This window comes from Rhincodon typus, chromosome 21, assembly GCF_021869965.1.
Source record: "Rhincodon typus isolate 14 chromosome 21, sRhiTyp1.1, whole genome shotgun sequence".
In the NCBI taxonomy this organism is placed as follows: Eukaryota; Metazoa; Chordata; class Chondrichthyes; order Orectolobiformes; family Rhincodontidae; genus Rhincodon; species Rhincodon typus.
In genome coordinates, this window is record NC_063352.1 from 7,353,536 (window position 1) to 7,379,309 (window position 25,774).

The 25,774-nt window shown below is 43.0% G+C and overlaps 1 protein-coding gene across 2 annotated transcripts in view; it reads left to right on the top strand.

Moving 5' to 3' along the window:
• fbxl16 (F-box and leucine-rich repeat protein 16) overlaps window positions 1-25,774 on the top strand; it is a 140,808-nt gene that overhangs the window by 18,917 nt on the left and 96,117 nt on the right. Inside the window, exons 1-2 of one of the 2 annotated variants that reach the window (XM_048609527.1) lie at window positions 20,806-20,931; window positions 21,390-22,109. In XM_048609527.1, the coding sequence (XP_048465484.1) occupies window positions 21,402-22,109 (708 nt within the window). In that variant the 5' untranslated portion in view covers window positions 20,806-20,931; window positions 21,390-21,401. Of the gene's footprint in view, window positions 1-20,805; window positions 20,932-21,389; window positions 22,110-25,774 lie in introns of those variants that run through there. The other variant, XM_048609528.1, reaches the window with a different exon arrangement.

The window sequence follows — 25,774 nt, forward strand, 5'->3', positions numbered from 1 at the left end:
GATGCTGCTTGGCCTGCTGTGTTCATCCAGCCCTGCACCTTGTTGTCTCGGATTCTCCAGCATCTGCAGTTCCTACTATCTCTGATCGTAATTCTTTTAGTTTTTAAATAGTTCTGGAAAACGATAGGTCTTGTATAAAAGTTAAAATTCTTAATTGCAGTAATGCAAATTTTGACAATATGAGACAAGAACTTTCAAAAGTTGATTGGAGTAGACTGTTTGCAGGTAAAGGGATGACTGGCAATTAGGAGGCTTTCAACTGTGAGATAACGAGAGTTCAGAGGCAGTATGCTCCTGTTAGAGTGAAGGGTAAGGCTGGTAGGAGTAGAGAACAATGGATGAATAAATACATTGAGTCTCTGGTCAAGAATTAGAACAAGGTATACGTTAGGTATAGACAACTGGGATCAAGTGAATCTCTTGAAGTGTATGATGGGTGTAGGGGCATTCTTAAGAGGAAAATCAGGAGGGCCAAAAGGCGATATGAGATAACCTTGGCAGATAACGTTAAGGATAATCCAAAGAGAGTTTACAAGAACATTAAGAGCAAAATAGCAACTAGGAAGAGAATAGGGCCTCTTAAGGATCAACAAGGTCACCGATGTGTAGATCCACCAGAGATGGGAGAGATACTAAATGAACATGTCATATCAGTTTTTACCTAGGAGAAATACATGGAGGCTAGAAAACATGGGGAGATAAATACTGATGTCTTGAAAACAATCCACATTACAGAAAAGAAGGTGCTGGAGGTCTTAAAAAACATAAAGGTGGATAAATCTCCAAGACCTGATTAAGTGCATCCCAGGACATTGTGGGAAGCTAGAGAAAAATTGTTGATTCCTCTACAGCCACGGATGAGATACCAAAGACTGGAGGGTGGCTAATGTTGTGCCTTCATATAGAAAAGGCTCTAATGAGAAACCTGGGAACCATAGACCGGTGAGTTTGACACCACTGGTGGGTAGGTTGTTGGAAAGGATTCTGGGAGATAGGATTTACATGCACTTGGAGAGGCAAGGACTGATTAGGGATAGTCAGCAAGGCTCTGTGTCTGGAAAATTCTGTCTCACAAACTTTTTTGAGGACATAACCAAAAAGATAGTTAAGGGCAGATTGGTAGACATTGTCTACATGGACTTTAGCAAAGCCTTTGACAGGGTTCCACATGGTAGACTGGTTAGTCAAGTTAGATCACATGGGATTCAGGGAGACCTTGCCAATTGGATATAAAATTAGCTAGATGGTAAGAGACTGGTGGCCTGTGACCATGGTGTTCCGCAATTATTGGAGCTGGGTCCACTGTTGTTTGTCCTTTATATAAATGGTTTGGATGAGAATTTAGGAGGCATGGTTAGTAATTTTGTAAGTGACACCAAAATTGGTGGTATAGTGGATAGTGAAGAAAGTTTTGGGCTAGTGGGCTGAGGAGAGGCAGATGGAGTTTAATTTGGATAAATGTGAGTATTGCATTTTGGTAAAACGAACAAGGGCAGGACTTATACAGTTAATGGTAGGGCCTTGGGTAGTGTTGTCAAACAGAGAGACCTAGAGATTTAGGTCCACAGTTCTTTGAAAGTTGAGTCATGGGTAGACAAAGTGGTTAAGAAGACATTTAGCATGCTTGCCTTCATTGCTCAGACCATTGAGAATAAGAGATGGGATATCATATTGAGGTTGTCCAGGACATTGGTGAGTCCACTTTTGGAGTATGGGGACAGTTTTGGTTGCCCTGCTATAGGAAAAATATTATTAAGCTGGAGAGGGTTCAGAAAACATTTACCAGGATATTGCCAGGACTGGAGGATTTGAGATATAAGGAGAGGTTGGAAAGACTGGGACCTTTTTCACTGGAGGGGCGACCTTATAGACGTTTATAATATCATGAGGGGCATAGATAGGGTAAATAGCAAAGGTTTTTTCCGCAGGATGGGGGAGTTCAAAACTAGAGGGCATATTTTTAAGGTGAGAGGAGAAGGGTTTAAATGGGACCTGAGGGGCAACTTTTTTTACACAGATGGTGATTCATATGTGGAATGAACTGCCAGACAAAATGATAGATTCAGGTACTGTTGCAACATTTAAAAGACATTTGGGCAGGTACATGAATAGAAAAGTTTAGAGAGATTTGGGCCAAACACAGGCAAGTGGGACTAGTTTAGTTTGGGAAACTTGGTCGGCGAGGACAAGTTGGACCGAAGGGTCTGTTTCCATGCTGTATGACTCTGTGATACACAGTTAGTGACCAGGATGTTAATCATCAATACCTAACACTCAGAAATTCTCTCTACAAACCTCTCCACCTGCCTCTATTTTTTCAAAACTCGTCTTAAAATCTATCCTAGTGACCAGCTTTGTGACCACCTTTGCTAATATCTCCTTTGTTGCTCATGGCAACATAATTTTTCCGCTCGACACCAAATGAAACATCTGAGGACATTTTTCTATGATAAAGGCCCTACATAGATGCAAGATGTTATTACTTGAGACGTTGTTGTTAAAACAAATAGGTTAACCAATTCTTTCAAATGAAGGATTGAGGGGACTGTACACATATTCACATCAAGTACAATGCTAAAATTTAGCATGGCCTGGGAGAAGTGTTTTGTAAAAAAAACTCTTTGGGCAGACTGTTATATAATCGCAGTCTCCTATTAGGATTTTTATAAGTTTTGATTAACTTCATATTATGAGTAATCCTTCCATTTTTAGTATAATTAGGATTGTCTGTTGTTGTTTTAAAATAGCCCTGTATATATTATCTGACCCTTCTTGTTTCTAACTCAAATACATCATTTTTGCTTACAGTTTTCCAGTGGTATGGCACTGCAGGACTGTATGTGTTATAAAGGTATAACACTCTTTTACATATATTACCTATACATGTATAATGTATATTTCATACAGCCTGTACTAGAAGGTCATTATGCACTGTATGTCATTAATGGCTATGACATAGGGCTTATGCTGCTGGGTTCTGGTGCTAATGTGGATGCTGGCTTCCCTGCTGTTTACTGCTTGGCAAATATATTCCAGGCTGAATATGGTGATTTATTAGGAAATAATATAAGTGACACAATTCATCTTAAATATGCCACAGAAGTCACTCACATTAGGATTGCCCTCACAGTCACAGCTAGCGAAGTGGCAGCATGTTGTCGCAGTGATTAGCATTGCTGCCTCACAGCACCAGGGACCTGGGTTCAATTCCACCCTCAGGTGACTGTCTGTGTGGAGTTTGCACATTCTCCCTGTGTCTGTGTGGGTTTCCTCTGACTTCCTCCCACAGTCCAAAGATGTGTGGTCAGGTGGACTGGCCGTGCTAAATTGCCCATAGTGTCCAGGGATGTGCAAGCTAGGTGGGTTAGCCATGGGAAATGCAGGATTACAGGGATATGGGGGGTCCGGGTGGGATGCTCTTTGGAGGGTTGGTATGGGCTGAATGGCCCGCTTCCATACTGTAGGGATTCTATGAATTTTTTTTAAGTGTTTATGACAAAAAGATAGAGGTTAACCCTTTTAAGCCCTTGATAGCTTCTGTTCAACATACAGAATAATTTAACTTGATTGAAGATTTATCATGCATTTATTTTTATCATTGTTTCTAGATAGAACTCTGTCCCTTTGTGTTTGGTACCTCAATCTGAATGCGAACCAAATCAATGAGTTGAGAGTCTCTTATGTCTGCCAGTTGTTTTAAACATATTTAAGGTAATTGGATTGAACAACCTCAATTCAGTGACAGGCAGCACCAAATAATAATGCCCTTCTGAAAAGCCACAAAGATTAGAAATATCACATTGGTGTGATAAATAGTGCCATGCTGCAGTTCATTTTGACTCATTTTTGGGGGTGATTTTGACTGGTTTCAAAGTGCAAGTCATTGAAGGCAAATTGTGTCTAGAAAATCCTGATGGAGTTGTTTGATGAGATACCAGCGAGATCTGATGAAGTGAATATGGATTTTGATAAAGTGCCATACAACAGCAAAATGGAAGCTCATTAATACAAAATTGGCTAAGAAGCCAAAAACAAAGATCACTGATGAATAATCTTTCCTTCTGATGGGAAGCACGTCTGGTGTTCCCCCAGGGAGTACTAATGCGACCACTGTTCTTCCTTGATCTACATTAATGACCTAAAATTCAATATATAGGAATTATTTGCATGACTACTGAGAGAATACAGGAAAATGAGACTAAACAGAAAGCTAAACAGGCATGAATGGGCTGAATGGCCTCCTTATTTGCTGTGCATGCAACAATGAGCTGATGTTGGCCATTCAGACCCACAATCCTGCTCCACTGTTCAATAAGATTCTCGCTGCTCTGATTGTACTCTCAAATCCACATGCCGATAACCTTTCACCCTCTTGTGGAACAAGAATATATCTACCTCTGCCTTAAATCTCTGCTTCAATATCTCTTTCTGGAAAAGAGTTACAGAGACTCATGACTCTTTGAGAGAAATTGTTTTTGCCTCATCTCTGTTTAAAATGTGCATCCCCTGATGTTTAAGCAGTCACCCCTAATTCTAAATTCTCCGATAAGAGGAAATACCTCTCCACATTGACATTGTCCAGACCCTTGAGGATTTTACATGTTTCAATCAAGTCTCTTCTAAACTCCAGTAGATAAGAGTCCAGCCTGTCCGACCTTTCTTCATATGGCATTTCAGGTATTAATCTGGTAAACCTTCTCTCAACAGCCTCCAATAGTGATCTGATTCAATATAAATCGTGGAGTCATAGAGTCATACAGCTCGAAAGCAGATCCTTTGGTCCAATTCGTCCAAGATGACCAAGTTTCCAAAACTAAACTAGTCCCACTTGCCAGTGTTTGGCCCATATCCCTCTAAACCTTTCATATTCATGTACCTGTCCAAATGTCTTTTAAATGTTGTAATTGTACCTGCATCTACCACTTCCTCTGACAGCTTATTCCACATACAAACCACCCTCTGTGTGAAAAAGTTGCTCCTCAGCTCCATTACAGACCCAAAAGATTTCCTATATTCAGGCTTATGAGCAAAATCATAAATGCATCAATTAGAATTTGTTTGATAAGTTGCTAGCAATGGTAAAAATGAGCCATCTTTTAAGATTACATTGTTACTGCATGCAATTCCCCAATCCTGTGCATCACATATCTGGAAAAACTTGAAGGCATTGTACGTGATGCAGAAAATATTAAAAAAATAGCTCCAGGGATTGAAATAACTCCATAGAGGCTGGTATCCTGTTACCAAGTCACCCTTTATTTACACATGAACAGTCCTTGACTATAGCACTGCCTCATACAGTATCTCTGACAATCACCCTTTTTATATGTCAGCCAGAGCTCCCTGTTTGGACCAGGTTAACAGCCTCTTCATATTCTATGAAGTCAAGCTGGCTGACCTTGTTACGACAGGGATAAGGGACTTCACTTATGAGGATAGACTGGGGACAACAGTTTGTTTGTAGACAGAGAAAGTTGAGAGGAAGTTGGCTAGAGGCATTCAAAATCATAAGGAGTCCAGACAGACTAGATAGAAAGGCACTATTCTCATGGTGGAAGGGTCCAGAACCATAGGACTCAAGGCTAAAGTGATTAGCAAACAAATCAAAGGTGGCATGAGGAAAAAATATTTTTATGCAACAAATGACTAGGATCTGGAATATACAGTTTGCAAAGGTCGTGGAGGCAGATTCAATCCAAGCTTTCAGTAGGAGATTAGTTAAGTGTCTGAGGGTAAGATTTGCAGGAAAAGGGTTGGAAGTGGGATTCCCTATAAATAACTTCTGTAGATAGCTGGCACTAGCTTTATAGCATGAATGGCCTCCTTCCAAGCTGTTGGCATTCTATGAGTCTGTATTAAGTGAAAATAGAACAAAATTATTAATTGAATCCAGCCTAATTTGTAACTGCTCTGGGAATACTTAGTACTGATGTTAATGAGGAGATTGGTCGCTGCAGCTAATCTGTCCTATGGATCACTTTTCTGTATACCTTCCTGCACAGCATTTTTAATGTTACAAGTTCTTTGGAAGTGAAAGTTCTTATGTTGGATGTTATAACTGGAAAAATTATTCTTTTCCTCGACTTAAATACTTCTCGTGTTTGGTCATCAAAATACTGCAAAGATTTATTTTAAAATTCACACACAGGATATGGATATCAATGGCTGGGCCAGCATTTATTGCCCATCCCTAGTTGCCCCTTGAGAATTTGGTTGTGAGCTGCCTCCTTGAACTGCTGCAGTCCATTTGGTATAGACAAAGCTGTTAGGGAAGGAGTTCCAGGATTTTGACCCGGCGGCTCTGAAGTTAAGGCAATATATTCCCAAATCAGGACAGTGAGTGACTTGGAGGGGAAATTGCAGGAGGTGGTATTCCCATGTATCTGCTGCCTTTGTCTTTCTACAGGATAGTAGTCATGGGTTTGGAAGGTGCTGTCTAAGGATCTTTGGTGAATTTTTGCAGTGCATCTTGTAGATAATCCTGAATTATGTCAAGCCTCTCAAGTGTTGTTGGAACTGCACTTGTTCAGGCAGCTGGGCAATATTCCATTATACTTCTGATTTGTACCTTATAGGTGGTGGACAGGCTTTAGGAAGTCAGGAGATGAGTTATTCTGCACATGAGTTGTAGCCTCTGACCACTCCAGTTTGGTTTCTGGTGCATGGTAACTCCCAAGATGTTGATAACGGGGTATTCAGTGATGATGATGTCATTGAATATCTTGGTGCAACAGTTAGATTAGCTCTAATTGGTGATGATCATTGCCTAGTACTTGTGCGACGCAAATGTTACTTGCCAGCCCAAACCTGGATAATGTCCACGTCTTGCTATTTATGGACATGGACTACTTCATTATCTGAGGAGTCGCGAGTGGTGCTGAACGTTGTGCAATCATCAATGAACATCCCCACTTCTAACTTTATGGTGGAGGGAAGATCATTGATGAAGCAGCTGAAGATGCTTGGACCAAGAATATTACACCAAGGAACTTCTGTAGAGATGTTCCAGAACTGAGATGACTGACCTCCAACAACCACAATAATTTTTCTTCGTGCCAGATATGACTCCAACCAATGTGGTAAGGTATTAAATTCATATTTGCAGACAGAATTTACTCTTTAAAATCCATTTTATCAAAAAATACTTGCAATAACACTGAGAAACCATATATGCTTCCAATATTTTTCTGATCTGGCGAATTCCTGAGGGTTAGTCAGATTGGGATAGTCACACAGTGTGTTGCCAATGACCTACAGCTATACAAATCACATACACAGGAAGCAGAAGCTGTGGTGAAGGCAACTTGAGAGTGATGATGGGATAGAGGATGAGAATGCGATCGGCTTCATCTGTCAAGCAATGTCATCGCCTCTGATTAAAGTTTCTTTTCACAAAGACACTCCTATGTGTTCAGTGGACATCGTTGGATGTATTTGGGTTAATTTTAAATGACCTCTTCAGCAAGTTTCAAAACTAACCATAGTTCCTCATGAGTAAGCGTTGACCTTGTGTTCGTATCCAGCAATGACAGCTGAGGTAAAGTTTGCTCAGCTTGATGTCCCTGCTATCTATCCTTGGGGTTGTGGAAATGCATTGTTCCTGGCCAGTTCAAACAGAGACCAGATCCTTTACGAATGGAAGACAAATCATATTGGACTGAAAACATTAACTCTACTGCTCTCCCCTCAAAAGTGGCCGGACTTGCAGAGTTTTTCTGTCGCTTCCTACTTTTACTTCAAATTTCCAGCAAAATACAGGACATTGGTGGCACGGTGGCTCAGTGGTTAGCTCTCCTGCCTCACAGTGATAGGGACCTGGGTTTGATTCCACCCTCAGGCTGTGTGGAGTTTGCATGTTCTCCCCATGTCTGTGTAGTTTTCCTCAGGGTGCTCTGGTTCCCTCCCATAGTCCAAAGATGTGCAGCTTGGGTAGGTTGGCCATGCTAAATTCCCCATAGTGTCTGAGGATGTGCAACTTGGGTGGATTAGCCATGGGAAATATAGGGTGGGTTTGGGTGAGGTGCTGTTTGGAGGATCAGTGTGGACTTGATGGGCCAAATTGCTTGCTTCCGCATTGTAGGGATTTTGTGATTGCTTTTATCTGTTATGAATCTTGTGAGTGCATCAATATCAGACCATACATCTGTATCCCATTTACTGTTATAATGGCTTTTCTTTCCTTTACCTTTCAAGAGAAAAATAAATCTATGAACTTATTGAATGGAACAAAGTCAAAGGAGATTCATTTTTGATTGGGCAAGATATGTTTACATTATAATCCAAATTAGAAAATGCCCCCCCTGTGTTTTAAAGCTTATAATGCTATCATTATCCTATCAGTCTTGCTTTATTCCATTAGAATGTGAGTGTATGGATGGTACTGGCTTGGTGTATGATGCTCTGCTTGGTCAAAAAGCCTGGAAGTTGCTCCGTCATAAAAGGCTAAGCATATTTATTACGCAACTGGCACGAATGCAGCACGTGTTATGTTCATTCAGAAAAGAAACACAAGTGCTGCCAGGGAGAATATCTACAGTATACTTTATTCAGGGATTGTTTAGGGGTGAACATGTCCCCTAGCTCCCTGTGCTTTTGGTCAGTAGAGTCAGCAGGATAGCTCATAACCCAGTAAAGAATGAAAGATGAAACTTTGCACTTTACATAGAAACAAGAAAACAATACAGCGTAACAAATAAAATAAAACAAAGAACTGTGGATGCTGGAGGTCTGAACCAGAAACAGAAATTGCTGGAGGAACTCAGCAGGTCTGTAGTGTCTGTGGAGAGAAAGCAGGGGTAGGGAATGTATCTGAAATATTTGTAAATGTATGGTGGTGAAAAGGATTTGGGGATTTGGTGTTTGAGTTGGTGGTGATGGGAGCAATGCTAAGTTGTGACAGATGTCCTGCTTTTATCAGGGGAGCTTGTTTTCCAGCTGCTGTTTCTGATTCTTCTTGGGCCTAGGTCTGAGGGGATTGCAGGTCTCATATTGCAAGCTGCTTCCTGTGCTGCTCTCCAGATTAACTGAATAAAGTGATGGGGTAGAAAACTGAAACAAGCGTCAGCCTCCTTAACAACGTAAATTTAGTATCTATGCCTGTTAAAGGAAGCCTTTAAGAATTTATAGCTGACCAAGAGTGAGCCAAATAGAGCAGGAGATTTCCCCAGTGACTCCATATCCTGGCAACCGCCTGCTAACTGAACAAAACATAGAAGCATTGACATATAAAAAAATAGGAACAGGAATAGGACATTTGGCCCCTTGAGCCTGCTCTGCCATTTGATAGGATCATGGCTGATCATCCATCTCAGTCCCCTGTTCCCACTTTCTCCCCATAACCTTTTATTCCCTTAGCTCATAAACTCTTTATCTTTCTATCTATGTATCTATCTATCTATCTATTGTTCTTTCTGTCTGTCTATCTATCCATCTATTTATCTATTTCTTTCTTGAAAACACTCAATGTTTTGGCCTCACTTGCTTTCTGTGGCAGAGCATTCCACAAGCTCACCACTCTCTAGATGAGTAAATTTCTCCTTGTCTCAGTCCTTAATACTTTCCCTGTATCCTTAACTATGTCCCATTGTTCTGGACTCCCTGGTCACTGGGAACATCCTTCCTGTATTGACCCTGTCTAGTCCTGTTAGAATTTTATAGGTTTCTATGTGATCACCCCTCATTCTTCTAAACTCCAGAGAATATCGTCCTAACAGATCCTGTGTGTCTTCATACATCAGTCCTGCCTTTCCAGGAATCAGTCTGGTAAACCTTCGCTGCTCTCCTTCCATAGCCAGAACATCCTCCTTCAGATAAGCAGATCAAAACTGTACACAATACTCCAGGTGTGGTCTTACCAAGGTCCTGTACAATTGCAGCAAGACGTCCCAACTCCTGTACTCAAATCTTCTTGCTATGAAGGCCAACATGCCATTTACCTTCTTCACTGCATGCTGCACCTGCATGCTTGCTTTCCTCAGCTGGTGTACAAGGACAGCTGCTGCTGGTGGACTGAAATTCATTTATTAGATCGGAGGCACAAGTATGAGTGTGAATGTGTGGAATATGTAGATGAGCCCAATGGAGGCTAAAGTGCCTTCAGGCTTATACTTCGGGCCTCTCTGCAGCTTGCTTTTCTCATTGTTGAATCTAGACCCAAATCTCTGACTAGTATATCCTGGTTAAGGAACACTTTGGCACATTGTGTTAAGGTCATATATAGTGAAGGCAGTTTTACCCTCTACAGTCAGCAGTGTCCTATCAGCTGTTGCTCAGTTCCTTCAGCGCATAAATGATAACTCTCACTCCTGGCCTCTGTCCTTCTCTTGCTGCAATTGGAAGTCATGGGAGAAAGATTTCACGAGGCTGGAGGAACAGAGTGTAACAACAGAGGATGGAAAAAATTGCTAGGAATGCATTGCAGTCAATGTTGTTGGGCCCAGTCTTTATAACACTTATGATAGGTATGCAAGGTATTCAAAACCTCCTTCAACCCAACTCAAGTGAAACCAGCTCAACCTCATCATTCTCTTTAGCTGCCATGACTTTATTAAGGAGTGTGAAAAGACAATGGCTGTGATTGTTTGCTTTGTGTACATATGTCTTTGTATGTCAAAATTAAAAAGCTATCTGTTCAATGGTAAAGCAGTTCATAACAAAACGCTGCAGGTTGCAGGCTCAAATTTCACTTAACAACACCTCTGTGTGTGTGTGTGTGTGTGTGTGTGTGTTTGTCTGTGTCTGTAGGTGGTTTGTCTGTGTGTGTGTTTGTCTGTGATTGTGTGTGTTTGTGTGCTTGTCTGTTTGTGTGTGTTTGTCTGTGTGCATGTGTAGACGCATGCGTGTGTTTTTCTGTGTGTGCGTTTGTGTATTTGTGTGTGTGTGTTTGTGTGTATGTTTGTGTCTGTTTGCGTGTATTCATGTGTGTGTGTTTTTCTGTGTGTGTTTGTCTATGTGTGTCTGTGTTTGTGTGTGTATATTTGCCTCTGATTGTGTCTGTGTTTGTCTGTGTGTGTGTTTGTCTTTATTTGTGTGTTTGTCTGTGCATGTTTGTCTGCATGTGTGTTTGTGTGTATGTGTGTGGGTTTGTCTGTGTTTGTATGTGTTTGTGTTTGTCTATGTGGATTTGTTTGTGTTTGTGTATGTGTGTTTGTATGTGTTTGTGTGTGTGTGTTTGTCTGTACGTGTATGTTTGTGTGTGTGTGTGTTTGTCTGTACATGTATGTTTGTGTGTGGGTGTGTTTGTCTGCGTGCGTGCGTGTGTGTTCGTCTGTGTTTGTGCTGTGTTGTGTGCATATGCGTGTGTGTGGTGGAGTCTAGCTCGCCAAGTCTCCTGGAGGTTTACTTTCCTGTTTGCTGGTGAAGGGGAGAAAATGCTGGAGGTGTTGTTTGTGTCTGCAGAGATGCCATTCCTGCCAGCTCCCAATGTCTGCCAGATGACATATGCCAGGTCCTTGCCATGGTACAGTCTGCCAATGTGAAATGCAGAAGTGATTCCTGGGCTTTGCCACATCTAATGATCATCATTCCAGGCAGCAGCTGCTATGAAGGGCATTTGCTGTCATTTTTAACATTTTTCTTCGTGCAGAAAAGGAGAAATGAAACCTGGGGGTGGTGGGGTGGGGGCGGGTGGGTGCGGAGTTTTGGCGGCAGATATGGCAAACAGGTTGCCATGTCTGCGACCTATCCTATAAAACTGAAATTGGAGTCCCTGGCCTCACAGTCTCCTTTAACTCCTGATGTTGTTTGGTTCCGAGCATATGAAAGAGAATTGTTTAATCCCTTTGAAGTGAAACCTTCAGAATGCAGCTAATTCCTGAATTGAGCACATTTTTGGCAATTTCACGGTCTTAATTTACGGATAAAGCCTGTCAGTGGTTGATGAATATGGTTTTAGAAACCCATTCCGTTGAGCCCCAGAAACTGTAAAATTGCATCTGTAATGAAGCAGTGCTATAATTACAGTGAGCCAATGATCGCTGGTTTGGCTACAGACTGAGTCACCTGGATAAAGCTTAGGATACATAGCTAATAAAGGGCAAGCAATTCACCATTAGAACCCCATTTTACACTCTTGCCCAGAACGCTTCATTTTCGCAATTCCTTTTTTGTTTGAATTACTGAAAGAATTGCTAATGATATCGTGGGAGAACTGAGAGTGACTGTACGTCAGTCAAGTTGCAGCCATAAAAGATGCTGCAAAACCTCCACATCCTTGGTGTCCTTTAGCTCAACTCCTCCAATGTATTCCAGTGGACAATAAATCTTCTTAAAGCTGGCAATGTTTGTATTGACATGAATGATCGCAAAGCGTGAGGCAGAATACAAATCCATTTAAATGTATGAGTGATGTAAAATGGATAATATTTCAAAAAAAAAGCAAGCCATATCCCATATGAGTGAGAGTTGACAGTTCTGCAATAAACAGGGATGAGTAAAGATGTCCAAACCAGAATCATATGAACCACTAATGCTTGTAGTGACAAATTAAGCTAGTTATATAGCATTGGGAAACAATTACACACCTAGACGTTCTCTCTGAATTCTTGAATTTAAGAATGGGCTCCTATATATGGGATATGTGGGTGTGAAGGACCACTTTGGAGGATTCATTTGGCCCCTGCAGCCTAGACTTCTTTCAAAATGAATGACAGCTTTACTGCTCTTTTAAAATAAATACGTGCCCAGTGGTGATGGGTGTTACACAGATTTCCCCTGTCAGCTCATAATTGCATTCTGTAGTCAATGGTACAAACATGTGCAGATCATGTGAAAGCAAAGGAGGAGTTGGGAGAATGCAAAGAGGTAGGAGAGGATACAGCACTGGGTGCCTCATTCTCTGATCATTTCACTGACACCCTGGCAACGTTTTTCTTTCTCTTCTGCTCTCTGCCCTTTATCACCCAAGGAAACTTATTCCTTTGACAAAACCAGAAATTGCTGCCTTTGTATCCAGGAGAATATTTGCTGGATGCTTTCAATAACAATATGGATAAGCCATTATCTTTTTTTATTTCAAAAATATACTTTATTCGTAAAAATCTTTATATACATATGTAGTCACAAAAGCCATTTGGTTCTGTACAGTAGCATACGAAGAAAACAAACAAACATTGGAGTTTGATTCTATCCAACAAACCAAAGGCAGCCCTTACTTGTGCAAGATTATATTTACAGATAATTGAGGCACCAGGAGGGTCGATTAACTGAACAGGCCCCCATTCAGCAGAAAGAATCCCAGGTGGTGGTTTCTCTCCCCTGTACCTTGGCAGCAGCTGCCCTAATCTTTAATGCATCCCTCAGCATGTAGTCCTGGACCTTGGAATTTCTTAAAGGCCGTTATCCCGACTGCCCTCCACCAGAACTGGCCAGATGCAATGTTATAAGACCATAAGACCATAAGACATAGGAGCAGAAACTAGGCCTTTCGGCCCATTGAGTCTGCTCCGCCATTCAATCATGGCTGATAAGTTCCTCAACCCCATTCTCCTGCTTTCTCCCCATAACCCTTGATCCCCTTGATAATCAAGAACCTATCTATCTCAGTCTTAAATGTACTCAATGACCTGGCTTCCACAGCCTTCTGCGGCAGTGAATTCCATAGGTTCACCACTCTCTGGCTGAAGTAGTTTCTCCTTATCTCCGTTCTAAAAGGTCTTCCCTTTACTCTAAGGCTGTGCCCTCGGGTCCTAGTCTCTCCTACCAATGGAAGCATCTTCCCAATATCCACTCTGTCCAGGCCATTCGTTATTCTGTGAATGTTGTGAGGGTGGCTGGCTGGGAATGGTGATAGTGAGGCCCCCAGTTCGATCCCACTGACTGTGAGTGACCTTCAGGCTACTAGAGCAGCATTCAAAGCCCGAAGCTGAGCAGGTCTGGCACAATGATACTTTCCCTATTATACTATTATACAAAATTCCTGATATTCAGTCCTATTAAAGCCAATAGAAAGTGAATATGGTGCAGAGCATGTAACAGGAAATCAGTGAAGGATCATCTATTCTTTAACCCTGTTGAAGTTGGAATTCCCTTCCTAAAAACATTGTGCCCGCACCACATCAATTGTAGCAGTTCATGACGGCAGCTCACCACCACTTTCTCCAGGACTGCAAATGCTGGTCCTACCAATGACACCCTCAGCCCATGAAAAAAAAATTAAAAATTCGGTTCTACCCTCTGTCTTCTATCCCAGAGGTAGAATGGGAGGGGATGCTCAGCTCCTACAAGACACAAAGATCTTGCCAAAGGTCAATGCAGTATTTAGAGACTGGAGGTAGAATTTTGTCTTTTTTTAAAAGCAGGGAGCTGGGAGAGAAGCAGTAGCAGTGTCTGTCTGCTGAAGGAGTGGATTTTCCAGTGTGTTGTGTTCTCAGCCAATTTCAGATGTATGCGTGGGTCCATAACTGCATTTCATGGGTTGGAGGTTCAGAGACCATTGGGACCCTCCAAGTTCCAACATCTAGGCTCCATATTTAAAAGATACCCTTACAACACTTCACTCTAGAATCACGTGCTTATCATCCTCCTATCTACTCCCTGGAGATGTCAGAGACTAGGCAAAAAGTGTCATCATGTTTTTGTGATTCCGCCCTAGAAGAAATCCTGAAGGTTGTCCAGGAGACAAAGGAAGTTCTTTTCCTTTTGGACAGCAACAAGATGCCATTCTTCTTCGCAATGGCAGCCAGACCAGAGGACGCTGTAGTGGTCAGCACCCATGGTCAGCCCCTGTGCCACAAGAGGATGTGATTGAGTCATAGACAGCTCAGAGAAAGGCCCTTCATCCCGTTGAGTCTGTGCCAGTTTTAAACAAGCAACTAACTATTCTAATCACATTTCTAGCACTTGTCCTATAGCCTTGTATGCCTTGGCATTACAAGAGCACATCTAATTACTCCTTAAATGAATGATGAGTCATGACCTCTGTCAGAGTATGTACTACTACCTACGTGATGCTTTATTGTCATATGAGTTGTCACTGCACAGAGCTGTCACACAAGAGGCTGGGCAGCCGACATCTCCATCAGATGCCTCATTGGAACCAAATTCTGTTGCTTCATTGCAGCTACCAATATAGTACAAATGGCACCACGGTGATATTGTCTCTCAGACATCTCTCAAAGTCCACACTTAAAACATAAAAGGAGAGACACTGCACAGCAGCTCATGCACCACCAAGACACAGCTGGGAAATGCGTACATCTGACTGTTTTTCACTGAAGGCTTATGTGGATTTTGGTCCTCGGAGTAAGTTCAGCCCCCAGTTACCTGCCCCAGTTAAGTTTGCTGGCATTTGCCACAGTGATTGCCTCAATTTGGCAGGCTTGTTGGCTCTGGGAGGCTTCACCCCTAATGCTGATGTACAACAAGGCAGACTACTTAAGTCTGAGACTTCTCATGAGCTGCTTGACCTGGTGAGGCTTCAGCCTTTACACTGTAGGAACTCAGTTAGTGACAAAGTTTGTACTCAATGGAACTTAGAGGAAGACGTCTACCCTGCCAAGTGTGCACATTGTTTATAGCTGGATTTGTGAACAGACAGTTTTCCTGTTTTGGGCTGACAAGATTGCACTCATGAGTAATTCCATATTATGTACAAGTTAAATACGTTGGCCATGCTAAATTGCCCATAGTGTCCACAGATGTGTAGACTAGGTGGATTAGCCATGGAGAATGCAGGGTTACAGGGATAGGGTAAGGGTGCGGGTCTGGATGGGATGCTCTTTGGAGGATTGGTGTGGACTCGATGGACTGAATGGCCTGCTTCCATACTGTAGGGATTCTATGATTCTATGATTTTATAAGGCTAGTGTGTTAATGAGCATTCATGATGTGTTAATGAGTTCAGATGAGGTTCTTGATAACCACAGATGGGAAACTGGCCTGCCTGAAAGTTTCTGAGAAGTTAATAGTGAAAGCTTAACCCAATGTCGGGAAAAAGAAATTCAGCGTCCGGCCTAATTTCATTCTCTGCCCAAGCTTCTAAACCTTCAAGGTGGGTGTGGAAATTTCACGTCAAATCTCTTGCCTCTGCTCACTGAGACTGCACTGTCAAATTATGTTTGTACGGAATTCTGCTCATTGAAACACTACCTGTACTCGGAGAGTGGCAAATCCAAGTTAATCCTGGTGAAGAGTACAAGACCTTAATGAGGGCAGCCAGTCCTTATCGATGATATCATTGAAGGCAGGAGACACAGGTTCCTGGAACAGTGCTGCCACGGATCAAACTCATTCTGCCAAGATGGAAGTAAATTGGCCAACACAGCTCCTGAAATTCACATAAACATCCCAAGCAAGCACAGAGAATTCTGGAGAAACTCAGCAGGTTCGGCAGCATCTGTGGAGAGAGAAACAGGGTTAACATTTCAAGTCTGGTATGACTCTTTTTCAGAATTGTTAACTCTGTCACTCTCTCTCCACAGATGGTTCCAGACCTGCTGAGTTTGTCCAGCACTCTCTGTGTTTGTTTCAGATTTCCAGCACCTGCAGTATGTTGCTTTCATTCAACAATTCTACCTGAAATACCCAGTTAACATCAGTGAGCACCCTAATCCTTTTTTTCCCAGTTCTACCCAAAACATTCTTCACCCTCTTAAAGCAGCACTCACACGGTCAATTTTTACCACTGTGTTCAGTTTAAGGATGATGCTATCTATAGGGTCACACTGGTCCCTAAATACCATAGCACAAAGGCCTTTCTTCTACTTTACCAGATTCTTAGCACTTCACCTCTCCTATACCAGTTAGTTAAGACTCACATTTCACAGCGAACAATGTTCTCATTCACTTTATTTACTTGCAAGCCAAATTGGCACACACCTTACGTGCCAAAGATAGGGCACAAGCATGTCCACATTTAAACCATCACCCTCTATAAGGAGAAAGCTATGGAGCATCTGGGCACTCACTCTGCGATTGCTACATTTAACTGTTCATGCATTTCCAAGTGTGTGGGAAACCCCTGTAATTTAAAAAGTGCAAAAAGACAATTAATTGCATTTTTGCCCTCGGCCTGTGCTTCTTAAATGCCAATGCCCAGTCTCCCGTGCCAACTCAAAGGTAAAGTGAATAGACAATGAGGATTGACCATGAAATGCAGAATATGATTGTTACTTCTTTGTTTTGTTAAAAATTCTTTCAAGGCATATGGATGTCGCTGGCAAAGCTGACATTTATTGCCTGTGCATAAAAGTTCTTGAACAAAGGGGCCATTTGAAGGGGCAGCCAAACACATTATTAATGAAAGGCAACTGTTCTCAGAGTCTGCTGTTTTCTGTGTTGTAAGTGCTTTGAAACAACTTAGGTCATCTGTGCTGCCTGAGACTTCTTTTGCCTTTGACTGGTACTTCCCAGTCGCCAGCCCCCACAGTCACATGGGGGCAGCTTTGGCATGTGCCTTTGCTGGAGAGATGAGTGATAACACCAACAACACGGCCAGAAGAAGGGAATACAGCAGCAGCGGCAACGGCTGTTGCCCTCTCCTCAGCTACCATCTGCCACACAGAACAAAGGGGATAAGCACCTTTCAGGAAGCAATGCACCCAGCTCGGGGACTGAGGATCAGCTTTCTAGGCATGACCGATGCCTCAGGAGACAGGTCATTGATGAAGCCTCCTGGAACAAAGCCTCCTGCCAGTGGATTTGAATGGCGTGCACTGCCAGCTGCCACCACATCCCCTGGATTCCTTGGCTCCCACTTCTTCCAATCACCTGCTGGTGCCATCTGCAACATTTAACAATCTGCGATCTGCCAGGGTGACCGATGCCATGTTTGGGAGGGCTGCCACATCTGTGCAGAGGAGGATGCTCTACTCTGAATCTGAGATGAATTTCTTCAGCCAGAGGGTGGTGAATCTGTGGAAATCATTGCCACAGAAGATTGTGGAGACCAAGCCATTGAGTGTCTTTAAGACAGAGATAGATAGGTTCGTGATTGGCAAGGGGATCAAGGATTATGGGGAGAAGGCAGGAGAATGGGGTTAAGAAATATATCAGCCATGATCGAATGGCGGAGCAGACCTTATGGGCCGAATGGCCTAATTCTGCTCCTATGTTATGGTCTTATGGAATCGTCAGAGGAGGAGCAGTAGCACGACAAGGGGGGATTGGATGTGGACAAGGATCCTGTAATCCCTCACTTTCCTGCCCAAATTCCTGGGAAAGATTCATACAGCCGTGATTCAACTAACTGGAGCCTGTGCTGCCACATGGTACACCAGTGCTGAACCCAGTGGGGAACCCCCATTACTCTAATACAATGCATTCCCTCAGTCAATATTTCAGCTGTCAGCAAATGCTTGTCTTCCTCTCAGCTTGAGGCTGATGTGGCTTGGTAAGTGGCAAAAATGGAGCTGAGAATGCAATGGGGATTCAAGCTATACTTAGCAGAAGGCAATGGCACAGTGATAATGACACTGGACCAGTAATCCAGAACACCAGACTAACAATCTGAGGATGAAAACTGAGAATGCTAGAAAAACGCAGCAGGGATCTGGCAGCATCTGTGCAGACAGAAACAGAATTAACATTTCAAATCCAGTGTGACTCTTCTTCAGAATTAGAGTTCTTCATTTCTGAAGATGAGTCGTGTTGGACTTGAAATGTTAACACGGTCATGGGAGCAGGAGGCCACCTGAACGTTGGAGGTGGGAAGCTCCAACAGAGTAGGCGTGTGTTCAGAACTGAAATGGAGTCACATCAGACTCGAAATATTAACTCTGTTTCTCTCTCGACAGATTCTGCCAAACCTGCTGAGTTTCTGCAGCACTTTCTGTTTTTGTTTCAGATTTCCAACAACATCAGTATGTTGCTTTTAGTTTAATGTCCTACGGACATGGGTTTGAAAGCCAAATGGTGAAATTTCAAATCAATAAAAATCTGGATGTAAAAGCTATAACCAGGACTGAACTGATATAAAACCTATCTGGGGTTTCATTAGTGTTCTTACCTGTTCTGGTCTAGATGTGACTCCAGACCTACAGTGACTCTTAACTGGCCTGGAGAGCTCATAAGTTCAAGGAGAACTAAGGATAGGCATTAATTGCCTGTGACACCCTTATCCCATACAAAAATTGTGCAGAAATGTTGACAATGAGAGTGACAAATTGGCAAACATTCAAAATCGCCCAAGTGATTTCCCCTTGTGAAACCTGAAAGTCTTTATGCTTCTTTTCCTATTGCTCCAGTGGGGTGCTACTCCTCCATCAGTGCTTGGGGCAGGCTCATGCTTCCTTTGTCAGAGAGCTGACTCTCAAATTATTCGCGCTGCCTCTGAAAAGTTTGGCAAAAGACCACAGAGTTCCTGCTGCTGCTCTCTATCAATGACCAAGGTTGAGCAGCCCTGCATTCCAACATTCGACTGAACAACACCCTCTCTGCCACTCAGGAGGCAAAGGCTGGGGGGCCACCCCTAGACCATTCCTTTTCTCCAGTGTTCTGCCCTCTCTTCTTCTGTGAAAGAGAAACATTATCATTGCAAGAAATAGAACATAAGAACATGAGAACTAGGAGCAGGAGTAGGCCATTCAGCATCTTGAGCCTGCTCTGCCATTTAATATGATCATGGTCAATCTCAGCTCGGCCTCAACTCCACTTTCCTGCCGTCTCTTCGTGACCCTTCAACCCAACATGAATTAAAAATCTGTCTATCACCACTTTAAATTTACTCAATGTCCCAGTGTGCTCCACACTCTGGGATAGCGAATTCCACAGATTCATGGTCCTTTGAGAGCAATAATTCCTCCTTATCTCTATTTGAACTCTCCCACCCCTTATCCTGAACCTCTTGTTCTAGATTGCCCCACATGAGGAAACATCTACTCTACGTCTACTTTGTCAATCCACTTTAGCACCTTACCTCAATTAGATCTCCTCTCATCCTTCAATGGAGAATGGAGGTTAGAAGGACAACATTTTACTGGAGGTAACTGTGAGGAATGGGTGTGCGATGGCAATAAGATAAAGGTGAGTGTCAGAGGTAGCTGGTCTACTGGAAGGTGTCTTGAGAGAAGAGTGAATGGAGAAGGCTTGGAATTCACGTTGAGGTGCTTGGCAACTGAATGGGGTATGCTTACCCTACCTCCCTTGCCTCGGTGTGGCCATGGAATCTCATATGGCATCATACCCATCAGCAAGGGCCTACACTCCTGCTGCTCAGTCATTTCCAGCCACTCTTGCCTGACCCTAAGATGCTGGCATCTTCTTATCAGCTGGGAACAACATTTCTCTTCAGGTGTCCCGAAGATCCGGGGACAGAATTCTCACATCTATCAGTGAAGTTGCCCCTCTTCTTGAACAATTGTAGAATGGATCCATTCTGTCTCTCATTGCATCACACCAGTCACTCACGCAGCTCCAATGGTCAGGAAACCAATACTTAGGAAGCTGAGGCCCTGGTTGTGTTAAAGAACTCTGGTGTAACCCACTCTGTTTCCCGTTTGCTGCCAACTCCTGCTGCGAGTAGGCCCAAACATTATAATTCAGCATCACCCTGTGAGGTGTAAAAGTTCACCAGGTCAGAAAAGGGTCACAGATCAGTTTAATTTGATAAATTTTTAATGGAAGTTAATGGAATTTTATGTTTTATCTCAAGACGTATAGAGTGTAAAAGGCACAAGTTACTGTTGAGGCTTACAAGAGCCTCATTGTGTTTACCACTGAGTCTGCCACACTGCAGCAACAACGTTTATTGCCTTAGGGAGAGTACAATGCTGATTCACTGTGATGCCACTTGGAATGAGGAACTACAAATATTAAAAAAAGACTTAAGCAACTGGATCTTTCTCGTGAAAGCAATTCCAAATACAGGGTGATACGATTGAAGTGTTTGAATGAGTGGAGGTGTCAAGTCAATAGATGATTCTTGATTCTTGGGGCTCAAGAATGAAAGAGAGTTGGGTACAAGACTAACTGTGGAATAGTTGAAACAGAGAACAGGTAAAACTCCTTTTGCACGGTGAGCTATGAGTCTTTAGAATTCATTTCCAGGATTAACAATCAAGACAGAAGCCAGGGTCTGTATTAAATATTAACAACAACAGCAAAAAGCAAAAAATGCTGGAGAAGCTCAGCAGTTCTGTTTCTGAGGAAGGGTCACCAGACCTGAAACATTAACTCTAGTTTCTCTTCACAGGCGCTGCCAGAACCGCTGAGCTTTTCCAGCAATTTCTGCTTCTTTTTCTGATTTACAGCGTCCGCAGTTCTTTCAGTCTGTATTAAATATTACATTGATAGGTGGGAAAAGGAAAAGGGTTTGAAGTGATATGGGAACTCGGAGGGTAAGTGTGATTTGTTCTGGCTGCCACAGTTTGTTTCCATGCTATGACGTCTCTGAATTTCAATGTATTTTGTTCATCATTCTCATGTATTGACCTGTGGTCTTGGTTTGCCTGCAGCGAATTTGAGAAATGTCTACACATAGCTCCAGTGACATCAAGCCTCCCTGCATGCCCAGGAACGGACTAGTCAAGATTCCAGCCCAGTCCAATGGATTAGGATCAGCCAGTATCACCAAAGGAACCCCTGCCGCTAAGAACCGACTGTGCCAGTCCTCATCAATTCCAACAGTGCTCCCACCACCTCTACCTAACCACAGTGAACTGGCTTCACTAGCCCAGGCAGCACACGTGCCCTCCTCATCTCTGTGTGGACTGACTGACTCTATTCCACTGGTGGAACCAAACTCTAACAAGACCTCACCAAGTACATGTCAGCCATCAGGGTCCAAACGAAAACTGTCACTGTCTTCAATGGAAGGACAATTGCCTATATTGGATGAGAAGATCATCAACCGACTCTTCTGGTACTTTTCTTCTTGCGAGAGATGTGTTTTGGCGCAGGTGTGTAAAGTGTGGAGAAAGGTCTTGTACCAGGTCAAGTTCTGGGAAGGCATCACGCCCATTCTCCATGCAAAGGAGTTGTACAATATCCTTCTCAACGGAGAGAAGGAGTTTGTCAACCTGCAAGGATTTGCCATCCGTGGCTTTGATTCTTTCTGCCTGATTGGAGTCTCTGATCTGGACATTTGTGAGTTTATAGATAACTACCCTCTCTCCAAGAAAGGTGTGAGGTCAGTGAGCTTGAAAAGATCAACAATCACTGATGCAGGACTTGAGGTGAGATGTCAATATCGTTATTATTAATTGATCCCCATTACCCTGTGGTAATCTTACCCCCTGCAATCTCTGTAATCCAGACTAACCTTCTCATTTTCTCTAGCTCAACCTTCCCTTCTGTGGGCCACGTGTGGAGTAAATCACCATCCAGAAAAGGGACAATGTTCAAGACACAGTAACCATATAATCTTGAGCTATTTTGCAGTGGCCAAGAGCTGAAAAGACACTCACGATAAATAATAACACTAAACATTTACTTGCAGCTGGCTGAAACATTTTTTAAAATTTTATTAGAAAATATTTGTTTTTAATTATATTTAAAAGTTATAATAATTTTAAAATTGATTATACAGAACTGCTGTCTACACGAGTGCATTTTGGAAATAATGTTGTTGCGAGAACAGACCCAGCCCAGTATGAAACTAGCACTGGGGATACTGAAACAAATCTTGCTGCAGTCAAATGCTTCGGGCAAACATTCCAACAATATTTTTATGTTCCCAATTCTATTTCCAGCACTGGGTGGTTTGATCTGCAACCAAACTTAGGCCCAGGATATTTTAACTCTGAGACCTCTCGACAATGTGTTTGCCAAGTTTCCCATTGAACTGACTTGATCAGGAATACATCCACTTCCGGGGAGACAGTTCCCACAAAGTAACCAGCAGTCTATTTAAATCAGGAATGAGCCTCTCAAAGAGAGTTTTCTTCCCTTGTGGCTAATTTCATTTCCAAGATGCTGGAGAAAGGTCTTTCTTTGAACTGCGTCTCTGGTTCGGGTCCTCAGAAGCCTCTGTGGACATATGTGTCCAAGAAAAAGTCCCCCAGCTATACCAGGAATGTTGCCAAACACTGCAAGGAGAGAAGTCGGTGATCACGTGTTCTAAGATTGTCATTCCCAGGATCTGGAGGAAGTACATCAGTACAGGAGGGACAAGAGTGAGTATTACTCTTTATTTATTCCCTGCGCTCTCCATATCACTTGGCAGCAGTCCTTCACACTCTTCTCCTATCAATTGTAATAATTCGCCTCCTTGTTATCACATTATTCACTATCCAGCTGTTACACCCACCTGAGGTTTCCCAATTTGTTATGGTGCCTGATGGATTCCACAAAACCTTAAATTCCTGTGTGACGAGGGTACAAACTGACTCCCCTTCTTTATTCACACCCCCGTGCCCCCCCCAATCAGTTGGTTGCAACAAGGTTAACTTACAATCACATCCCTTCTCTTGTGTTCCTTCCAGACCCAAACGACCTTATGTTTAAAAGGACCCGATTTAACTGGGCTTTTTTTAAAACAACAAGAAGAGTGAGTTTATTAATTACTCAGTGTGACAAGAATTGGTAACACATTACAGATTAGAAATAGGAGGTGAGTCCAAAAAGGTAAAAGTTTTAAAAAATATGCAAACATCTCTGAATTGTTCACGAAGAATGGTGGTGATGCACTGATAAGATTGATAGTTGAACAGTCAATTTCAGGATTTTTATTTTTAGGTTGGTTGAGATTCTCTCATCCTGATTCCTTTCAAACGTGACAGAATTCCAGCATTCAGGGTGAAACAGAGTCTCTTTGACTCAACACCAGGGTGACTAGGGGATAGTTCTCTAACTGTGGCATTCACATCATGCTAACGCTCTCAAACCCAAGCTGATACATACAAGACCATTCAGTCCCACTAGTGCACTCCAGTAAAATTGAAACTAGCTTTTTAACCCCCGTCCTTGTGTATTCTTCATAGAATCCCTACAGTGTAGAAACAGGCCCTTCGGCCCAACAAGGCCACACCGACCCTCACAGCATCCCACCCAGACCCATCCCTCTAATCTACACACCCCTGAACACTACAGGCAATTTAGCATGGCCAATCCACCCTAGCCTGCACATCTTTGGACTGTGGGAGGAAACCAGAGCACCCGGAGGAAACCCACGCAGACACGGGGACAATGTGCAAACTCCACACAGACAGTTGCCCAAGGGTGGGATTGAACCCGGGTCCCTGCCGCTGTGAGGCAGTAGTGCTAATTATTGAGCCACCGTGTCGCCTGTTCAAAGAGAAAAATACAAAATATCTCTGCAGTTGGGACATAATCCACACGGGTGGCTTGCTGTTGATCAGCAGGTTGTCATCACCTCTACTATCTTTTTAATCACAAGAAATCACAGTCCAGTCTGTTGTGACTTGACCTTTCCCCGCTTTGATGGGTTGGAACTTCCCATTGCATCCATAGGTGTGACATTCCATGGGTCTCTCTCTGTCTTTCTCTCTATAGACAGCTACTTGACTCCCATCTATAGCCAACCGAGCAATATGCTCTCTCATTATTTACAGACACTCACATCACCCTTGCTTCATTTGAACCAACAGTGAATAACACCGTCCCCTCCCTAGCTAACCCACAATCCCGAGCTCCAACTATAAATCCTTCCCCACTTCACAATCTGAAAACTTACACCCTATGCAGCTACACATCATTCTGCTCACCTCTTATTCCTCACCCCTGCGGTCTCTTTCTCACTGACCTCTCACTACCTCTCTCCCTCTCTCTCTCTGCAGAAGAAAAGAAGAAGTTTTAGGAGAAAGATTAGAGTAGGACCAATTGATTACATAATCCTGTAGCAGTAATTTATTGATATCTTTGGCCCTGACAGAGTGTGTGCCAGGGCATTTTGATGCCAGGAATTTTGGTGAACAGGGCCTCTGTTATGACTTGCCTCTCTTAATGGAGCCTTAGAAAAGTGCGTGCAGTATTGAATCAGTTTCAACACATTAACTTACATTGTGAATATCCATGTCTTCTGCAACTGTGTGGTTTCTGAATGCTAACCTAAATATTGTCGTTTTTCTCTTTCCTCTAGGCATCCTCAGCAGCCAGAACCCAGGAAGAAGGTACCCCAGAGGAAGATAATCATCCTTAGCACGCACCGTCATGCACTCATTCCACCCAAGCAACAGCACAGAGATTGACATGAGCGAGTGAACTAGAGTGATCAGTACAAGATGATGCCTTGAGCACTACAGCACAAAGATTGATCATAGTGGCAGGATCTGTCTGAGAGAGACCTTGCTGAAGTGTGAGGCACTCTCTTGGTTCTGCATTGACTGCTGGCATCATTCAAACAGTTGGAAGAGATTTTGAAGGTCCTTGACAAGGGATTGCACCTCCAGGGCAGGACATATAGAATGGCCACCTCCAGAGATTGTGCTCTCGCACCCTTACAGCATCATTATGTGTTTGGGTGCTTCGCAGTATCTGTGCAAACTCTCAAGTGGCTGTCTTTGCAGACGTTGGAGTGTTCCACATTTGGAGAGATAAACATTGCAAGGGCTGATGCCAATTTTGGAGGCATTGATGTGACACGTGGTTAGGGGCTTCCAAGAGGTGTTCATCTTCTGTACTATGACTTACCACGGATAGGTGACGATGTTGAGCCCAGTCCCCTTGGGAGCAGCCATTGGCATAGCAGGAGTGGGACATACACATTGCTCATTCTCAGGACGCCTGCGTGTTTGACCCTGCACCGTCCCTGTAATCAATACCCAATAGGGGATACCAGAAAGCCAGCTGGGGGCAGATTGTCCTGGCAGAGGTCAAAGTGCTGCCACCTGCAGCTGTGCCTTCTTGGGTTCAAGCAGCTAAGAATCATTGGCAATAAACG